This window comes from Hakea prostrata, chromosome 11 (genome assembly GCF_041222555.1).
Source record: "Hakea prostrata isolate BN-2017 chromosome 11, UWA_Hpros_2, whole genome shotgun sequence".
Lineage (NCBI taxonomy): Eukaryota > Viridiplantae > Streptophyta > Magnoliopsida > Proteales > Proteaceae > Hakea > Hakea prostrata.
Genome location: NC_142610.1, coordinates 3,486,718 through 3,508,144, shown reverse-complemented (window position 1 = coordinate 3,508,144; position 21,427 = coordinate 3,486,718). Strand labels below are relative to the sequence as shown.

The following is a 21,427-nucleotide window of genomic DNA, read 5'->3' as shown; positions in this document are numbered from 1 at the left end:
ATCATATTTGGGTGATCATAAACTATGAATTTCTACATATAAAGATTTGAGAACCAGATTCTGAATCAAGCAAAACCCAAGAAGTGATCAAGCACTCAACTGAAGTCTGATTCACATGAACAAAGTCCTTTTTATTATACTCAAACAAGCACAGTTGAGTATGAGAATTTCTACATATAAGCTATGAATGTCTACATATAAAGATCTGAAAACCAGAATCTGAATCAAGCAAAACCCAGAAGTGACCAAACACTTGATCTGAAGTCTGATTCACATGAACAAAGTCCATTTTATTATACCTAAACAAGCACGGTTAAGTAGGAGGGAGAGAGAGAGAGGGGGGGTGTTCTACTTCAAAGAGGGAGATGTCAAAAGCTTCTCCCTGATAGTCTTGAACATGGAGAACATCTGATCACGATCGGGCAGGTTATCTTTAATGAGAGGAACTTGCTTGAAATTCTGGATCCACGCATGCAAGCGAGGGAAGGTATGAGGTTCAACCAACTTGACCTCAATTACATCTTCGAACGTACCCAACCAGTAAGCCAACACTCCGAAAGCCAAGTCTGCATATCCAATCGTTTCTCCACCAAAAAATTTCTCGTGTCCAAGGCCATGCTCTTCAATGGTTCTCAACATTTCCATGCATTCTTTAGTAGCTAAAGCATGTTTTTCACCTGAAGTAATGAAGAAATCCCAGAGTATACTACCCTGAAACAGAAAAAAAAAAGCACATGAATTAGATGGACCTTAATGCAGATAGTTTCATTTGGGTTGTTTACTTACCTTATCGTCGCAAAACTTCGCCCAGAATCGAGCATTGGCTTTCTCATAAGGATCAGTTGGAAGCATTGGGTTCTCTGGCCATGTCTCTTCGATGTATTCTATAATGACCAAGGATTCTGCTACTGGTTTTCCGCCATGAACAAGCACAGGAACCTTCTTGTGAACTGGGTTGTATTGTAAAAGAAGCTCACTCTTGTTGAAGATATCTTCTTCTATGTAATCGTATTCTATTCCCTTCAGTTTGAGAGCCAATATGATTCTGTAGGCAAATGGGCTTGCCCAGTTTCCAAGTAGCTTAACTTCTCTCATGTTAGAACTACTGAGATGGGTATAAATAAATTCCTAGACCCTAAAACAAACCTTTAATAGCGATCGAGAGAGTTATCTTCTTGTGTAAGATTGAAATATTTAATTATATGTATGGATTAATGGACTGGGTCTTGCTTGGGAAATAAGCTTCCATTAAATAAGTGGATAATTGGTGTATTTGTTAATCATAGTTGGTGGGCAAGGTAGCGGCAAAATGGTTTAAGTATTCCTAGATAGTATTCCTCTTATTTGGGCTCCTATTCTTAGATAACTACTCTTTTCTAGAGAGTGTAAGAGAGAGAGAGAGTAATGGACTATTCAAATACTCTCCCTTACTCTCTCTGTAACTTTTCTTTGGAAGGAAATTAATTGTGAATATCCGACGTAGAAATAACTTATAGCTGTACGAGAAGGCTGATCAAGGGAATGAGAATATAAAAAAATACCTCTTTTGTCTAGATCCATTGCATTCAAGATCTCTGAGGTATATGATTTTAAACCCATCTTTGCCGTAAATTGTTTAATATTGGTATAGGAGCTAGGTTGAGGTCACTGACAATGACTGACTTTTTGTGTGGATGTTGATTAGTTGCTGATGAATGTGAAAGCATTGCCCAAAACATTGTTAGTACCGTAGTATTGCTGGCAAATTGATATGATAATTTAGGATTTTTTTTTTTATTGATACTGGTGCTTTTTTAATACTAGAAATTAAACGTCGCCATGGGAATCTGGGCTTTTAACCGCTCTACTAACCCACCATTGACTTTTTGTGTGGATGTTGATTAGTTGATGATGAGATATTTGAGTCTCTGTTTGTTTTTTGTCCATTGGTGAATGGACGTGAAAGCACTGCCCAAAACATTGTTAGTACCGTAGTATTGCTGGCAAATTGATATGATAAATTTTTTTATTTAAGTATCCCATATATATATATTTATATATTTATTTATTTAATTTTTTATGCTAGTCAAATTGATTTAGTCCCCTACCTAATCCACGATTCAAAATTGTATTATTAAAAGTTATATTTTTTAATCCCAACATAAGTATGCCCCTACTACATAGAGATGTTAATCACCTTATTAGTGTAGTTTTTTCTTGGGTTTGAATGGAGCACAATTTCCAGAGTTGGTTAAGAAAAGGTACAACATGGCCTAGGAATGGGTAAGAGTCCATTTATTTTTTAAATCCTTTTTATCTTCTATCAAAACTTCAAAATTTCTTCAACAGCTTGCGAATGTCAGCAAAAAAGGAGAGCATACTCCTACAAGGAAGAACGTTTTTTGAGCTTTGGAGGAGTATAATTTCTTTTCTCTTTAGTTATTTTAGGCCGTCTACACTTTTTTTTTCTCTTTAGTTTATTTAGGTTTTCTCTAGTTTTTTTTAATTGCTTTGTGGGATTCTAGTTTCTAGATTGAATGTTTAGGTTCAATTTTTCTATGTAATGCAACTTCAATTTCAAGTTTGAGGATTTGTTTCTCTCTGGGTCTAGCAATTGCTGATCTAGATCATTCTAGATTTGGTTGTTAGGGTTGGTTGAGATTTGAATCGTTCATTCAAGTTTTTATTATTATTCAAGATTCAAAGATACAAGTAAGTAACCTTTGCCAATAATCTTTTCTCCCCCCTCCATTCATTCTTCTATCTACCCCTCCATATTCTTAACCTAAGATTTATTTTTCAGCATTTATTTATTGATCTCCTTTCCCCTGGGTCTTTGATCAAAGATGCTTACAGTCGTGCCTCTCTTTGGTTAAGGTTTCCCTTTTCCTTTTATTGCTTTGTTATTTACTTTCTACAATTTTTTTTCTCGCATTTATTTATTGTTCTCCTTTCCCCCTAGGTCCTTGATCCAAGATGCTTATAGTCGTACATCTCTTTGGTTAAGGTTCCTTTTCCCTTTTATAGTTTTGTTATTTAGTTATGTATTTTTTTTCTTTCTCTAATATCTGTTCTCCCGATCGGTGGACTGTAAGCTACAACAAAGAGTCCATAGTCAAAGTCATCCTAATTATACTCCCCTTCCCTCGATCCAAAGCTGACACTCGGATCACTTCCCTTTTATTTATTTATTTATTGTTCGCATTTCTTTTTTGCCTTTTATTTATGCGTTGGTTATGTTTGATTTATTTTTTAGTCTCAATTCGATCGCTTTAGATGTATATGTCAGGACTGCTCATTTAGTTTAATTAATTAGTTAAGAATTTTTTTTTTTTGGAGAAAATAGAGCCTTTTATTGAGGAAGGGAAAAAAGAAAGAAAGAAATGATAGTCTGTAGAACTTCTTACCATTGATATCGTCCTTAGCAAGGGAGGACAATATTGACGGGATAGCATCTACAGTTAAGAATTTTGAATCATTGCACTCTTGCGCTACCATTAAGAGGTTAAATTCTAAAGTGACCTATCTCTCTGAGATTGACCCGTTAGTTACACGATACCGTGTGCTTACGGTTATTTTTATTTTGTAAATAAGTTTTTGGCATTGTTGCTGGGGAGGTATTGGCCATTTTATTTTTCACATTCTTAGGTAAATCAAAGTGTTAAAATTTTTTTTCAAAGATATTACTTTTAACTAGAGTAGAAACAAAAATGTATAGTAGTCCCCACTCTACTGTAGAATCTCCATGATTCGTTTGTAGGTGGCTTCGAAGACTATATGGATTCCCTTGTTGTCAAACTTATTGTTTCAATATTTGTGGTGGCAAAATAAACCATCGAGGTCACTTTTAGTTGGTCCTACTTGTACCCTTCACCTTAGACTATGCCATGAAGAGGACATCCAATGATGCTACTTTAGGTTGTTCTTTAAGATCAAGGATGATGCATTTCACATGGCAAGACTGGGAAAGCAATTGGGGATAATCCAATTGGCATGAGGGCTTTGAGAAAGCTTTTCGTTCTATACCCTATAGTGATGTGACTCATTGCTTGGGTGACTTGTCATATTGACAAAATCATGAGTACATCTTATGAGAATGATTTACACTGCTCACTATGAGGGATTGGGAGTGTGGAACTAGGTATAGTTGAATTGTTAAGAGTATAATGAGATAATTATGAGTGATGTGCCATGCTGGGGTGGCTTTTTTTTTTAATTTTTTGGTGATAGTGAAAATAAAACTTCTATTAGAAAGTCAGAGAGCAGTTACAACCTTGAATTAAGCTACCTACAAGATTAGTAGTTGCTTGAGTAGCTAGATTGGTAAATTAGTTAAAAATGGCGGTGGGGGATTTAAAGTCAAAACTTGAGTCTTTATAGTTTGTCAAAAGAGTCACCAAATGTAAAGGCCGTTGTTTTCCTGCAGGCTTGGGTAGATTTTGAGAAACTCCTTGAAGGTTGCACCACACTTATGCTATAGATACTCTAAGCTCCTTTGATTTGTCAACTCCTACTTGTAAAGTCATAAGCAAAGCCTCCATTTCATCCATCTTTTCCAACTTTCCTTCTTTTAGCAATAAACATCTACCATTCCCCACGATCCCTACGCTCCATCCTGTGACTTTCAAAAGTTGGTTAGAAATCCCTACACACATTAGAATGGGTCAGTGTATATTCCTAGATTTAGTGCATAAACAATTTATTTCATTTATAATATGATTATCTAGAGTACATTTACTCTTCCTAGCATGGTTGTGGTCTTTTTTTGTTTTGGGAGTGGACTCAATCACTCAATTAGAGATGTTTTTAAGCAGTCAATTTGGGTTAGACTTATATTTGTTTATAGTAGCATTATTTCTTTCTTGCCAAACACAATAACATATTATAATAAAAACTGAGAAAAACCACTGGGTAGAGCATTTGTTTAGTTTAGGATCTGCCCACATTGTGCTGCAAAGCTGCAAAATTGAATCATTGGCCAGATGCTCTGTTCTTAGCCTTAGGGGTCCAACAACCTATATCTGTTTGATTCAATCACATGCAAGGAAAACATGCAAAGTAGTCTCCTCCTTATCTATGCATAATTCACAACCAGTGTGCAAGTCCATCCATTGGGATAAATAAGACCTAGTCAGTAATTCTGCATTCAATAGATGCCTAAAAAAACAAAAGATTTAAGTCTTGGATGTATTGGTAGTTTTCAAAAGAAACTCCACCACTAGGGAAAGGGAGATGGATTAGCAGGATATTTTTTCCTCCTCAATGCACGATCTACTAGTTTGGCTAAGAGCTTGCCATTGGAAAAATTATTTGATAACCAAGTATCAAGAGAGGAATTAAGATTGAGATTGAGTAACAAATGATCAGGAAGGTTGAGATGAGAAAGATACTCCCCATTCATATTGTTATACTGTGCCATATGTGCAACTGTTGTCTCCGATGCCCATGCTTACTCCACCATGAACTTTCTAGAGACGGAGTTGTTATTTGGTAACCATGGATCAAACCAAAAAGAAGTATTTTCTCCATTGCTTATCTTTCTACACACTATAGATTCAAGTTCAGTGATAATGGTACATAAACTCTTCCATGACTAGGATCCATTCTTTTTCCTAACTATATGGTTAAAAATACTAGAGTTGAGAAAATAATTTTCCTTCAAGGTGGAAGCCCAAAGAGAGTTTGGTTTGCTCAGTAATCTCCACCCTTGTTTAAGGAGGAGAGCAGAATTGATGTCTTCCAATTTCTTAAAACCCAACCCACCCTTATTTTTAGGGGTACAACACTTACCCTAAGAGATAGCACTTAACCGCTCAGTTTTGTTTGGTTTCCCTAATAAAAATTTCTAACTTAAGGAATCAATCTACCTACAAGTGGTTTTTGGGAACTTAAATCATGGCATTTGAAATTGTGGGATTGATTGAAGTACAGACTTGATTAAAATCTCTCTACCAGCAAAGAATGGGAAGTAGCTTTCCAAGAAAACTATCTCTAATTTTTTGTAGAATGAAATTGAGGTTTTTGGATTTAGACCTGCCATAGAAAAATGGAGTACCCAAGTATACAACCTCTTTCTTCATTTTCGAAATCCTAAGGATTTTAAGGAGTGGGTATTTCTTGCTAGGTTCAACATTTATGCTAAAAAAAGCCCCACTCTTGTCAAGATTTATTCTTGACCAGAAAAGCCAGTAAAAAGGTCCAGAGCAGCCTTAATAGAAAGAATATCCTCCACTTCCGCTTGACAAAAAATAAAAGTATCATTAGCAAAGAAAAGATGTGAGACCTCTAGTGTTGTCCGTGCAATCTTGATACCTTTGAACAATTTGAGGCTTCTATATTCCTTTAACAACCTGGAAAGAACTTTCATTACAAAACAAAAAGAGATAAGGGCTTAGGGGACAACCCTAGTCAAGCCCTCTTGACCCGGAGAACCACCCAAACAGGCTTCCATTAAGTTTGACCGAAAAGGAGGAAGTAATGATAAGCTTGTTCACCATATCACATCAATGTTGATTAAAACCTAAGAAAGAGAAAATATAAGTGATTAATTTCTAGACATATCCAATTTGAGGGCTATATAACCAATTTTGCATCTTCCCCCCCCCCCCCCCATTAAATAGAAAAAATTTTGGGCCAGAAAAATATTATCAAAGATTTGATGGTTAGGCACAAAGGCACCTTGTAGGGGAGAGATGAACAAAGACAACAACAGTTTTATTCTAAAGGCCAAAATCTTGGCCGGATTTTATAAGTCACATTTACAAAAAATTATGGGCTTGAAGTCCAAAACAATACATACATTATATATTTTTAGGGATATAGCAAAGGAGAGCATGGTTAGTTGCCCATAAAAAACTAGAAGGCATTAAAACCATCCAACCAAAGGGACTTCTAGGGACCAAGGGAGAAAACAACTCTCTTAATTTCCTCCAAATTAGGCCAAACAGAGAGACCTTCCAATAGGGAAGCGGTCACACTAGAAGGAAATAGTCCTTCAATGAAGGTTGGACCTAGAGGATTTGAAGATTGGAAGAAGGATTTCATGAAGGAAGAGAATTCCCCAGCTATATCTTTTGGATCAGTGAGAGTGCCTCCATTCGTTTTCAAGGAAGTGATCCTCCTCCAATGAGATTGAATCTTTGAAGAGAGATGGTAAAATTGCTATTTTTGAAACTAAATATATTCCTCCACATCTAGAACCCAAGACAAGAGCTTCTTAATTTCCTTTCCTTATTAGGAATCATTGTCCTTCAAGAGCATCAATTTGCAAGGATAATTAAGTGAAAAAGTTTGTCACATTACCAAAGACCTTATTATTCAAACCATGCAAAAAACAAGACAAGTTTGTGAGTTTCCTCCCAGGGAGATATTGCTGCATTGGTCCCAAGCCATTTCCAAATCCGTCAGAAAGTTGGGGTGTAGGTTCATGCATGCAATTTGATAGTGGAAAAGTTTTTTAGCAGATGAAGCCCTAAAATCTGTACAGAGAAAGATTGGATTATGATCCAAACACACTGCTGGTAGTCTCTTAACCATTAGGTTTTGGAATAGAATCATCCAATTAGGGTTAATGAAAATGTGGTCAAGTTTGAAGTTTCTCTTTTAAAAAGTGAGGTGGCTTTTGGTTGTTTGTCCAAGATGAAATAATGATCAGGTGCAGAGATCTCAAGCAGAGAGAAAGAGTTAACCAGGTTCCGGAAGGAAGAAAGGAATTCAGACAACCAGGCGAAACGAGAAGTAATCATATAATATAATATACATCTCCCACTCACTAACGTGTGGAAAATCTCTCCAAACGAAATTAACTGGACGCAGGGTGAGAAATTTGAATGAGACACCTACATACCTCAACAACCCAAGATGAGATATCAATTAGACGAACTTTCATGCTTCTTCTTGCTAGAATCCAGAGTCCTCCTTTTAACCCCCTCTTTCCTTTACTATTGAAAAAGCCCAAAGTGCAGTAATCATTAAGAAAACTAGAACGTTATCCCATTAGTTTCTGATGATTTGATCATTTGGTTTCGCTGAGGCCAATCAGGTCAGGCTTTTTCTCAATCTGAAGTCTGATTCACATGAACAAAGCCCATTTTATTAAAATCATACAAGCACATTGAAGTAAATGTATTCTCACACCTTTATAGGTAGATATGTAAACAAATTAACATGTAACTAACTAACTAACTACTATAAAACTCTTTCAACACACCCCCTCCGCGGACCGCTTGTCCCCCCACCCTGTGCCGTTCGTCGTACGCACTGGCCCCCCTCTGCTTTGCCCTTTCCTGTTTCCCCTTCGCCCCTTTCTCCTTTTCTCCTGTTGCCCCTCCCTGTTCTCCCTTTTCCTCCCCCCTCCCCTTCTTTCCTCTTCCCCCTCCTCTTCTTTTGTTCCCCTTTCTTCCTCTTTCCTTCTTTTTGTTCTCTCTTGTTCTTTCTTGTCTTTTTTGGTTCCCTCTCCCTCTTCTTCCTTTTTCCTCTTTTTTTTTCTCTCCCTTTCCTCGTTCTCCCTGTCCCTCTTCTTTTTTTCCCCCCTCCTGTGTGTGTTTGTGTCCCTCTCCTTTTTCCTTCTTTGTCCTGTTTGGGTCCCGTTTGTTCTTCTTTTCCTCGTCTCCTGTGCTTGCTTTTGTCTTGCTTGTTGGTGGTTTTCTGGTGTTTTTGCCCTTTTCTCCCCTCTTGTCCCTTTGGCTCCGTCCTTGTCGCTCTTGTCCTCGTTTCCTTTTTCTCCTTTCCTCCTTTTGTGTTGTGGGCTCCCTCCTTCTTGCTTTTTCCTCTTGCTCTTTTCTCCTTTCCCTTGTTTGTGTGTCCTTGTTCCTCCGGCTTTTTTGCGTTTGGGCCGTTTGGCCCGTCCTTTTTGTTGTTGCTTCCGTTTCTGTCTTTGTTTTCTCTTTTCCTTCCGTGGTGTGTTCCTTTGTGTGCCTCGCTTTGTTGGTTCTCGTCCGTGGGGGTTCCCTGGGTGGTGTTTGGGTCCCGCCCGTGTGTTCTCTTGTGTGGGTCCTGGCCCTTCGTCCTCGGGCTGCTCGGGTGGGTCTTTCTTGTTTCCCGGCCCTTCGCCCGGGCTCGATCGGGTGGGTCTTTCTTGTGGTTGGCCCTCGGGCCTTCGTCTTTCCTTTTTCGCTCTCGTGGGTTTCCCGCCTTGTGTCGTTGTGTTTCCCTTCCGTGGTTCTCTGCCGTGGTGTTTTCTGGGTCTCCGTCCTTTGTCGTGCTCCTTCCGTTCTCGTGGCTTGGCTGCTTGGCCCCCGGTGGGCCCCTCTTGCTTTCGTGCTCGGCCTCGTTTTTGCCCGCGGCGGGTCGTTCCTCCCTTCTCCCTCCTTTTGTGGTTGTCTTGGCTCTTCCCTCTTGTCTTTTTCTTTCCCTTCCTTTTGGGTGGCGTTTGGCTCTCTTGGTTCCCTTTTGCCCTGTTTTTTCTTTCGTCCTCCTCGTTGCTCCCTCTTGTTTCTCTTTTTCTCTTGCTCCCGTCGCTTCCCTCCCTTTTTGGTGTTGTCCCCCTTCCCCTCTCTCTCCCCCGTCGTTTCTCCGGTCCTCTCGTGTGGTGGCTGGGTCTTGCTTTAGCTTGCGCTTCCTGCTTTTCTTCCCCGCTCTCTGTTCTCGGTGCGGTCCGTCTCTGTGCTCCTTGCTGCCGTCGCTTTGGGCTTTGGTCCTTGCCCCTTCGTGGGTGTGCACTCCTCTCCTTGTTCCTTGCTGCCGTGCTCCGTCCTTTTCGTTCTTGGCGCATGGTCTCTTGTCCTCGCCGGTTCCTCTTCCCTCTTTGTTCCCGGTTGGCTTGACATCGCCCTGAGTTTGTGCAGATCCATTCCTATCCCTCGTCTGTTGTTCTTGCCACTGTGAGCCTCCGGTTTGCGTTCCTTCGCCCCTGTGTCGGGCTGCGCCCCCTTCCCTGGCTGGTTGCCGGCGTGCCCGTGCCTTCCCCCGCTCTCGTTCTTGGTTCGTCCGTCTCCTTCTCTTGCCCTGCTTCTGGTGCTCGTCCGCCTTTGTTTCCGTTGGCCCCGCCTGTCGCGTTCCCTCCCGCCTTGGCCGCTCCGCCGTTTTCGGTTCCGGTTGCGGTCCCTCTTGGCTTCTCGCCTTTGCCTCTTGGGGCGTGTCCGCTTGGCTTTCTTGGTTATCTGCCTTGGGTTCTCCTGGTCTCCCTGCGTTGTCCGCTCTCCCGCCCTCGTGTCCCGTCTTCTCGGGTCGGTTTTTCGCGCTTTCTCGGTTGGTCTCGGTTCTCCCGTCCTCTTTGGCTTGGGCTTCTTTGGTCGTTGCGGCTCGGTGCGCTCTTTTCGTCGCTTGGCGGGGTTCTTGCTTTTGTGGCCGCCGCTCGTGGGCGTCCCTGGTTGCGTCTTGCGTCCCGCCCGTCGGTGTTGGGCCCGATCTTAGTGTGTCTTACCGAGCTGGTCGGTCGTCCATCCTTCCCATGTCGTATCCCGGCGGAGGACTTGGTTTTCCACGTTGGTGGGTGCTTGTGGAGCGCGCCATTTCGTTTGGGTTTCGGTGCCGTGAGCGTGGCATCTGCTTGCGGTGGCGCTTGCGGTGGCTGGCGGAGTTCCTCGGTGCCTGCCACCGCCCTTTTCTCGCCCGTTTTGCTCGGGGGGGCTCGTCCTGTGTTGTTTTCTTCCCTTTTTGGTGTTTGTGTTTTATCTCTAACTGTAACTACTACTCTACTGTGTTTTACTCTAACCAGTTAAGTATGATAATTTCTACATATAAAATTTGAGAACTAGAATCTGAATCAAACAATACCCAGAAGTGATCAAGCACTCAATCTGAAGTCTGATTCGCATGAACAAAGTTCATTTTATTATACTTAAACGAAAACGGTTCAGTAGGAGAGAGAAGGGGGGGGTCTACTTTAAAGAGGGAGATGCCAAAAGCATCTCCCTGCGACTCTTGAATATGAGCAACATCTGATCACGATCGGGCAGGTTATCTCTAATGAGAGGAACTTGCTTGAAATTCTGGATCCAAGAATGCAAGCGAGGGAAGGTATGAGGTTCAACCAACTTGACCTCAACTACATCTTCCATCACACCCAACAAGTAAGCCAACCCTCCGAAAGCCAAGTCTGCATAACCAATCGTTTCTCCACCAAAAAATTTCTCGCGTCCAAGGCCATGCTCTTCAATGGTTCTCAACATTTCCATGCATTCTTTAGTAGCTAAAGCATGTTCTTCACCTGAAGTACTGAAGAACTTCGAAAATGCACTACCCTGAAACAAAAGAAAAAGCACATGAATTAGATGGATCATCTTCCTTTACAAACAAAACCATTAATGCAGATAGTCTCATTTGGCTTGCTTACTTACCTTATCGTCGGGAAACTTCGCCCAGAATCGAGCATTGGCTTTCTCATAAGGGTCAGTTGGAAGCAGTGGGTTCTCTGGCCATGTCTCTTCGATGTATTCTAGAATGACCAAGGATTCTGCTACTGGTTTTCCATCATGAACAAGTACAGGAACCTTCTTGTGAACTGGGTTGTACTGTAAAAGAAGTTCACTCTTGTTGGAGAGTCTTCTTCTATGTATTCGTATTCTATTCCCTTCAGTTTGAGAGCCAATATGATTCTGAAGACATATGGGCTTGCCCAGGCACCAAGCAGCTTAACTTCTCCCATGTTAGAACTACTGAGATAGGTCAGAATGAATTCCTACAGCCGAAAAAGAAACCTTTTATAGCGATCGAGAGAGTCATCTTCTCCATCTTCTTGTGCAAGATTGAAATATTTAATTATATACATGGATTAATGGACTAGATCTTGCTTGGGCAATAAGCTACCATTAAATATGTGGATAATTCGAGTATTTGTTAATCATAGTGGATGTGACTCACTATATTTTCTAAGTAATTACGTATTCCTAGATAACTACTAATTTTTTTTGAGTTCTTATTCCTAGTTAACTATTCCTTAATTTGGTTGAGTCCATATGATATCTCATGTTACTTTTTTCAATTAGTTAAATTTGAGTGAGGCTTTAAATAAACAACTAGGGCTGAGAGAAATATTATAAATAGAGGAAAAGAATGAAATTCAAAATTTTGGATTGGAAAAAATTCAAATACTCTCCCGTACTCTCTCTCTCTCACTTATTTCTGGAAAGAAGTTAATCGTGAACCTCCACTACTATAGTATGCTGATTTGGAAGTGTAGAACTAACTTGTAGGTGTACAAGAAGGCAGATTAATGGAACGAAAACACAAATAGGTGGTTCCTCCTTTGTCTAGATCGGTTGCATTCAAGATCTCTGAGGTATATGATTTTGAACCATCTTTGTCGTAAATTGCTTAACACTGGTATTAGAGCTAGGCTGTGGTTAGCGTCACCAGCAAAGGCTAACTTTTTATATGGGTGTTGGTTAGTCGATGATGACATATCTAAGTGTCTATTTGTTTTTTTCCCATTGGTGAATGGGCATGAAAGTGCTGCCCAAAACATCGTCAGTGCTATTGTAAGGCTGGCAAATTGATATAATAATTTTTTATTTAGATATCCCATATGACCAATTGCTTGACCCGTTCACCAATCTTCTTCTTTTTTATTTTATTTTTTTTAAAATTTTTAAATTTTAATTTTAAATTTTTTTTATATAGTATTTTTTACAGTCCCCTACCTAACCAACGACTCAAAATTGTATTATGATGTTATTAAAATTTTTTTTTTATTCCCGAATGTATGTTATGCCCCTAATAGATAAAGACTTTTTATTATTTATTCATTATTTTATGAAAAGAAACAAAAAAAACATTAAATGATAGAATTACAAATACAACATAGCAATGATAGAAATTTTGTCCTCATACATAGTGACGTTAATCAATATACCAATGTAGTTTTTCCTGGGTTTTTTTTTTTTGGAAAAAAGGTGCTTTGAATTAGAAACTGGAAAGAAAAGAGAGATTACATCCTCTGATAATGCTTCCCACGAGTGTCCTCTAAAACTAGTTTTGACAAGCCATGTGGGAGGTTACAGGGGTCCAAGACGGTTTCCAAAGAAACCGTAGCAAAGCTAGCAAGAAAATCAGCACACATGTTAGATTGACGGACATGATGGATAAACACAACCCTATGAAATATCTGTTTGATCTCTTGAATATCATCAAAAATATCTTGCACCACCCAAGGAGTGCTTAGCGATTCCGTAACAATTCTAATGGCTATTTGGGAGTCCGATCGAATTTGTAGCTTCGACACATCATGAAGATCGGCTTGAGTAAGGCCACAAAGAATTGCTTTTAATTCCATCTTCAGAACATTAGCTTCATCAAACCCGCCTGCAGCAACAAGTATTACCTGACCAGTTGAGCTTCTTCCAATCACTCCATACCCACCTCGAATACCCCTTATAGAGCCATCACAATTTACTACTATCCAGTCATCAGGAGGTTTTACCCAATGAAATAGAGTGCTTTGTTTTTGTTTCATCTTCACTCTAATTCCCCATTTTTCAAAGAAACTTCGGTTATTATAGTTGTCTTCAATAAATTCTTGAGAGTTAGCGAATCGTTGACGAGTGTCGGCGACGATGTGTGCAAGAACAGCCACTGCCGTAGTGTTATCTCCCTTGTGGATACGATTGTTTCTAGCATACCAAATGCGATAAATAGTTGTTGTGCAAGCAAAGCATTTCACCTTTCTTTTGAGATTGGCTCCTGGCTAGTGAGAGGAGATCCAATTTAATTCATCAGTCCATGTGTTCAATGGAGAACGATGGTATCCATAGAGTGCAAGCAGCTCTTGCCAAATAAACTTGGTAAAGGAACAATTGAAGTACAAATGGTCCATGGATTCAGCTGCTTGATGACAAAAAACACATGTTGGATCGACTTGGATTCCCCATGACAACATGATGTCTTTAGTGGTCAGGCGTTTATGGCATGCAAGCCAAGAGATGAAGGCATAACGGGGTTAAGTACCATGATTCCAAACTAGCTTTGACCATGAGACTTCATCGTTGCGATGACGAAAGGCATTCTAGGCGGACTTAATAGTAAATTCCCCATTCGCCACAGGGGTCCAGATGACCTTGTCTACTACAAGACGGGGATGAAACCGAATAGATGAGATTTGGTTCCAATAGTTAAAAATAACAATGTCGGTGATGTTTTCTATCCAAATCCCAGGGCTTGAACATAATGATGCCACCTTGTCCGCAGGATTTCGACCGAGGGCTTCTACAAAGAGCGTGTCATTCCGGCGAATACGGCTATCCTGTTTCCAAGGATCATCCCATAAAAATGTGGAGGTCCCATCTTTCAAAATTTTTTTAGAGTTGGGTAATACCTCTTTTTGAGCTTTAATAATGTATCGCAAAGTGTATGAGCATTGATTTGGTTGTTGTAGGCCCCAAATCGATTGATTTGCCAACCATTTATGATGAATATAAGAGGTCCAACATCGGGTACGGTTAGTTGCTAAACTCCAAAAATGCTTCATGAGAAATGCATGGTTCCATTCACGCAAATTTTTAAGACCAAGGCCCCCCTCCTTTTTTGGTCTACACACCTTCTCCCAAGCAACTTTATAGCTACTAGATTCAGAGGCACCTTTCCACAAAAATTTAGCTAGGATGCTATCCAGTTTCTGGATTATGCTAATTGGTATGTAAAAAGCATTAGCCCAGAAAGAAAAGACCCCCATTAAGACAGACCGTATCAGCGCCAATCTGCCCGCATAGGATAGTGCACGATTTCTCCAAGAATTGATGCGATTGTTCACCTTTTGAATGAGCAGATCATAATTCATATTGTTGGGCTTTGTTGCTGTAATTGACACACCTAGATACTTGAACGGGAAGGTACCAGTTAGAATATGCAAGGTATTTTCAAAGGTCTCCATAGTGGTGAGAGAGCAATTTCCATAGAGAATAGATCACTTCTCATGGTTAATGTAGAGACTAGTCTGAAGAGCAAGACCTTGGAGGGCATTACGGAGGTAATCTGCATTTTTGCAAGTGGCAGCACCTAATACAAAAAGATCATCCGCAAAAGCTACTATCGTGATTTGAGGGGCCTTGCAGTGAGGGTGATAATCAAAGTTACCCATGCTAGCAGCATAAGTGATATCATCAGTGAACACCTGAAGGATTATATTGAAAAGTAGCGGTGACATGGAACACCGTTGACAAAGACCCTTATTTGCCGTGAATTTTGGCGAATAGGCACCATTTACAAAGGCCACATACCTTGGGTTAATGGTGCACTGATATATCCAATTTATAAAAAGAGGTGGGAAATTAAGCTTACCTAGCAACTTGAAGAGGAAATCCCACTAGACCGAATCATAAGCCTTTCTGATATCGAGTTTGGCTGCGAATCTGGGTGTACCCATATTATTTTGATATCCATAGAGAAGTTCTTGAACTAGAAGAATATTATCAGAGATCTGTCTTCCTTCGATAAATGTGTTTTGACTAACGCCCACAAGTTTAGTGACCACCTTCTTTAGTCTGTTAGCTATGATTTTTGCAATAAACCGGTAGAGAAGAGGGGAGATTGCAATAGGTCTATATTCTGCAAATGAGTTCTGTACGCTACCCTTGGGAACTAGAGTGAGGCGAGAGAGCTTTACTTGGTCAGGCAACTAGGGTCTTCGAAAAAATTCCTTAATCTCAAAACGGAGATCCTTGCCAATAATGTCCCAACTGCTTTTATAAAAACCCGCGTGGAATCCATTAGGACCTGGAGCACTGTTGTCATCCATGCCAAAAATTACAGATTTGATTTCTGAATCAGTGATAGGCTCAATTAACAAGGCTGCTTCATCCGGTGGGAGTGACCGATCAATAGATATATTAAGACTTTCACAAATTATGGGGGGAGTGCCAGAGTAACAAGACTCAAAATATTTTCCAGCTTCACAACGAATGAGGTTAGGATCGGTTAGAATATTACCATGCGAGTCTGAGATGGAAGAGATCGCATTTCGTCGCCGCCAATCCTGTATTGCTATATGAAAGAACCTGTATTATCATCTCCTTCGGTCAGCCATCAAACTCTAGCATGCTGGCGGTACTCTAACTCTCTAGCATTTTGTATTTCCTGGGTTTTGAATGGAACACGATTCATTTTTTAAACCCTTTTTATCAGGTGTGGATCATCTTTTTGATGCTTCCCTCACGCCTTTATCACTACAAACTATGTGAGGCCCACAAGTAAAAAATAATAATTTTTTTTTCTAAAAGAAAATCTATCATCCTAATCTTGTGGGCCCCTATAATTTGTGGTCAATAGTTATCAGAGAGGACAAAGAGGACAAAGATGATCCGGACTCCTTTTTATCCTCCTTTAAAACTTCAAAATTTCCTCAACAGTTTGTTGATGTTAGCAAAAGATAATTAATAAGAATAAGAATAATAATAAAAATAAAAACTTGCTGATGTAACGGTTCTTTGTTCACATTGAAGGACAAGAGAATTTTTTTTTTTTTTTTAATTTTTCTTGATGACATCATACCCTTCAAAGAAATATTTCTTTTCTGTGTTAATTCTAACATTTATTAGTTATCAAGTTTTTTATGAATTTATAATGTATTGATTTCTTTTTATTTTATTTTTATATAGAAATGGCTTCCTCTCTCTATCTATCTGAAATTTTATTGGTGCAATTGTTATTCATGCATTGATTATTTTTAAAATTTGGCCTTTGTACCCTTCCAAAGTAGTTTAGACTCTTGGTTTGCTCCCTTTCTTGGATGCGGAATCATCTTTTCCAAACAAACCATAGATATTTATTTAATTATTTTTGAAAGAGACCATATTTGGTGCTTGTGAAATGACACATTCTTATATGTATGTGAGTTAGAGTTTGTATTTGAAAGTGATGCAAAGCATGATACACCTAATAGTAGTAGGACTACATTTGATATAATTAAAAGGGTCATAATTTTAATTATTTTTAAAAGCCATGTAAAATGTTGTCACCACACTGTGCACCACAATCTTATAACGACTCGATGTCTCATTTGAATGACCAAATTTCGGGCTCCTCTCCTGGGACCCGTGCACATCCGCATGTATGGCACAATCTTGTGATTCTAGAATCTTAAATTTCTCCTTATTTGTTTGAAACCAATTGATGAAATTATATATTCCCAATCACTCTTGTGAGATTTGATTGTGAATTTAGCGAATTATTGGTCTCATTGTGTGGTTTGAAAACCATTAATTTTGATTATGGTTTCTTGAACAAGATCTAAATGTGTATAGAATGTTCTATTGTGCATTGTTGAATGTAGTGATAATCACCTTGAATGAAGTAGTTGACTTTGCCAAATGTTGTAAGTTGGATGAAACCAACTATGACATCTGGAATTATGGGATTCTATCCATGTTCAATGAACAAGGATACCTAGATTTTCTGACATTTGAAATGAAGAAACCCGAAGAAGGTAATATTGCCCGATACAGTCAAGAAAAGGATGCCCATGAAACTTGGGTGAGTGGAGTCATAAAATAGGGTTTTTAAACCCAATGCCCGAAATTGACCTGAAACTGGGGATGGGCAGTCGACCCAGACCGTTCAACCGGTCTGATTGACCGGGCCTTGGTTGACCCCTCAACCAAGGTCCGATTCCGGTGTTTTTTGGCTTGAATTATAGGTCTTAAGTATCTACGATTGGGTATATTTACCTCGTCATTTGGATTCTCCTTCATTGATTTTCGGACGTGCCAAAATCACCTTTGAACGCCTTCATGATTGATCTTCTTTCTCCTCTTAAACTCTAGGACAGTGGTTGAATCATCACTAGGGTTATCCACTAACATTGGGTCCACTTCCAAACCTTCAGGCTCTACTCGAATGGCCCACAGTTGTCGCCGACTCGAGTTATGGGTTCATGGTCTTGAAACCATGGGTTAAAGGATTAGAAATCTAGGGGATTTCGCAGATGACAACTTAAAAAGAATGTTTCTAATTCAAGAAACAATTGGATGAACTTGAAGAACAATAAGATATCAAAATGAGATTTCGACAGTAAAGTTTTGGAATTTCAGGCCATTAGCTTTTGAAATGCTTAGCATATGGTGTACTTGAAACATGTGAATATTTTTGTTGAAAAGCTAATGGAATTCTTTTTATGTAATTTCTGTTGGACTATAATGGTAATGAAAAAGGATAAATCATCAAAAGTGCAGACCGAACAGGAAGGGGAGCTGACTCCAATGTGAATCCAAGCCTTGCTAAACTGAATTATTAGGCTTTCATAATTCTTTTGGACATTATGTGTCTTTGCTTAGAACCTTTCTTCCAGCAGCCATATGTGGTCATTAGACCTCACATACTTCTTTTTTTATACTGTAAAGTAGTGCCACTTCAACATTTCTTTGAGGAAGAGAAGTGCTTAGCAGATGAGCATTCCCTCTACAACCCCCTTTCTTAGCATTTTTAGAAATGAAATATGTCAACATTTACTGTAGATTGACTGAGATTTTTCTTCCACAAACAGAAATACTAGTGTTTTTATCCTCTGGAAATGCATTCTCTGTTTGAGAAATAATTGGCAAATTAAAATTTGTGTTGGATTCTTAACAACCACCCCCCCCTTCCCTCAAGGAAAAAAAGAAAGCAGTGAATAAAAGAACTTAGCCCATTCAGTTGGATCAGGCAGAGATGCTGGTGTGCTCTTGACCTGGAGGTGGGCTCTCAATTGTATGTTTTTCTCAAGGATCCTAGGTGACCATAAGTTTTGTACAACATTTGATTGTGCATGTTACTCTTTTCGATATGTATCAACTCAGTCACACTTATGTTTTCAGAAGACTAAAAAAGCAGGATTTTTTGACTAGTTAAGTTGATACTGTATTGCTTTTGAACAGAAGAAATGAATAATGACACATGAACATACAAACCAAGGATCCCAATTTGTTAAGCCAAACAAACCAGAAGTAGAAAACATATAACTAATGAACCTAGAAGAAGGTATGAAACTTTACTTATCCAAAAAGGTAAAAGGAAAAAATATGCATCATATATTAGATAGTATATTTTTAATCATCAGTATCAAGAGCTTGAGCAAGCAGAACAACAGAAGCATAGGTTAGTAAAAACTCTTTCTTCAAAGACAAAAAGAAAGAGAGAAACCCAATCAACAGTATAACATCAAATGCACCTGAAATCTGAAAAAAAAAAACTTAGAAAACTAGTTCTCAATGAGTTTTGAGCTCAACCAAAACTTTTGCTAAATATTGGAGGAAAAAAAAATTAAACAAGATATTCAGAAATTGAGAATCAGTAAAAAGTTAAGGAAGACCATAACATCATATGAACTAAAAAGTGAGAGGCCTGTGAACAACTTGAACTCTTTCACCAACCAAACTAAGATGAAACAGGGTATTGTAACTCTCCATTGTATTTAAGTTTCTCCATTCCCAACACCCACAGTTAAGTTCTACCAATAATTAGGCTCTCTCTCTTCTCTTCTGCATTTGACCATTTCTTTGCAATCAATATTATTTTTCTCTTTTTTCATATTCTTTTTCTTCTAAATTCAACCTCCTCCTTCTAGCTTTCTATTGATTCAGCAACTAAATGAAACTTCTAGAGTTCTGAGCACTACAATTAATGGGCAAAGCATGCACATCCAAACATGCTTCTGTAGTTCTAACAATTGTGCTTAAAATTCAAGCCTTCATAATTGACCAGGAAACACAGTACTAGAACCTGGCCAGAGTTCAGAATTCTTTGAAATAGAATCCGAACCAAAACTTTTAGAATGAGAAAGGGGTTAGGGCTTAAGGTTTTTCAGCAGCAAAGAAGTATGGAATGCAGACCAGTCATTACTTTCCAATAAATGATGACCTTTCACAAGACCATAACAGAGTTCACCATCATCTATCAATAAAAGCCATTAACAACTACCATCACAAGAAACCAGGAAACAACCACTAACATTTAACCATAAACACAATTAAAGTGAGGGAATCCAACAAGCCAGACGTAGAAGAATTCAATTAAATTCCATTTCCCATCAACAAATAGTACATTATACATATCTGTCTTAATTTCCCAAAACTCATAAAAAGAACAGATACAAATTGGGAAAGTATAGAACAATTCCTCAACATTTCCATTTGTTCCTTCAGAAACACTAGATATATTTAAAGATGGAAGCAAGAAAATACAAATGGGTTTACCACCTACGGTTAAAAGATTCAGGATACAAGACTACAAATGAGAAAACTAATGGTGCGAAGTCAGATTGACTATTTCAGCTAGGTTCAAACTACTCTTCAAACGAGGACCAAGAACTAGAATCAAAGTTGTCAAAGGAAGATGACATGTTCCCAGCGAAGTCATTAGGACCAAAATCCATCTGAAATCCATGATAAGGGGCAGCCTCAAGCATTCTTGAGGAAGGGTTTACAGAAGAGAACGATGGTGAGGGCGATGAAGAAGATGGTTCCATAGACATTAAATCATCAGTACGTTTCATCAAGTTCTTCTGAAACTCTTCCATAGCCACCATCAACTCCTTTAACTCAGCAACATCATGTCCATCAACGGGCTTTTCCCACCAAAAATCTGGCACTTGATCTGTCTTCAACCCATTTAACATCTCTGCTTTCTTCTTCTCAGTTGCAAGTTCTTCTGTAACTTGGGTGAGTTGCCGTCTATATTCTCGGACCAAATTGTTCTGGACAACAGCAGAGTCTTCAACCCCATCAACGTAACGATTGATCACCGAATGAACAGAGGGGTGAGCGAAAGAATAGACCTTACCAGCCGGAGAGAAGACCATTAACGCAACCTCTGCTCCACACAAGACACCAAGCTCGGTTGCCTTGTTGAACAACCCATTCCGTCTTTTTGAGAATGTAACCTGTCGGTAACCTTCGTGTTGAATCCGCTTGATATCAATCTTCTGCCTTCCCTTTCCCTTTCCCTTTCCCTTACTCTTCTTCTCCAACATAATGATCGCACAGATTTAGACAATGATACTTCAATGGAAACTCGAACGAGCACTCTCGAACAGGGAAACTGGAAACCCTAACGTTGCAATGCTTGATTGCTAGCTTCGCTCACCTCAAAACTCAAAACTTTCACCCAGAAACCTCCGAAGAAGTCTCGGAGTTTCAACTCGAAAGCCCGCCATACTCTCTCACTCTCTGTTGTTCTTGAATTTTAAGTACCGTTGCAGAATCTCTGTTCTCTAGTTCTCTCCTAGAGATTTCTTTCTAAGATTTTCACCGATCAAATCTTGGGTTTCCATTCTTAAGTCACTTTATAACAAACGAGAAGTGTTGTTCCCAAACCAAAAAGTTGCAGAAGTTAGAAAGTTTTAGTACCGTTGAGGAAGCTCTGTTCTTACTCTCTCGTAAAGATTTCCTTTTAAGATTTTCACCGGTCTGAGTAGCTGATTCGGTTTGCTTTGGGTTATATGGTCTGATTTCGATTCCAAGTAATGATCCGATCCGGTTCAATTTCGGGTTCTACTTGGTGGGGGCCCACCGTCCGAAGAGCTATGAAGTACAGTTGGCTTTGG

At 39.3% G+C, this 21,427-nt stretch overlaps 3 protein-coding genes and 1 pseudogene across 3 annotated transcripts; all 4 read right to left on the bottom strand.

The window, feature by feature from the left end:
* Positions 1 to 52: 52 nt before the first annotated feature.
* LOC148999608 (putative glutathione S-transferase) lies at positions 53 to 1,144 on the bottom strand. Its single transcript, XM_089140256.1, has 2 exons — positions 787 to 1,144; positions 53 to 711 (listed from the first exon to the last, which is right to left on the bottom strand). The coding sequence occupies exons 1-2, from the start codon at positions 1,093 to 1,095 to the stop codon at positions 349 to 351; spliced, it is 672 nt and encodes a 223-aa protein (XP_088996382.1). The 5' UTR covers positions 1,096 to 1,144; the 3' UTR covers positions 53 to 348.
* Positions 1,145 to 10,798: 9,654 nt separating this feature from the next.
* Positions 10,799 to 11,572, bottom strand: LOC148999607 (glutathione transferase GST 23-like; annotated as a pseudogene).
* Positions 11,573 to 14,818: 3,246 nt separating this feature from the next.
* On the bottom strand, positions 14,819 to 15,870 carry LOC148999606 (uncharacterized). The gene is made up of 2 exons (XM_089140306.1): positions 15,841 to 15,870; positions 14,819 to 15,148 (listed from the first exon to the last, which is right to left on the bottom strand). Exons 1-2 carry the CDS (start codon positions 15,868 to 15,870, stop codon positions 14,819 to 14,821), a joined length of 360 nt encoding a protein of 119 aa, XP_088996432.1.
* A 4,066-nt stretch (positions 15,871 to 19,936) lies between these two features.
* LOC148999605 (MADS-box transcription factor 23-like) lies at positions 19,937 to 20,968 on the bottom strand. The gene has a single exon (XM_089140806.1). The coding sequence runs from the start codon at positions 20,852 to 20,854 to the stop codon at positions 20,168 to 20,170; it is 687 nt and encodes a 228-aa protein (XP_088996932.1). The 5' UTR covers positions 20,855 to 20,968; the 3' UTR covers positions 19,937 to 20,167.
* Positions 20,969 to 21,427: the final 459 nt, after the last annotated feature.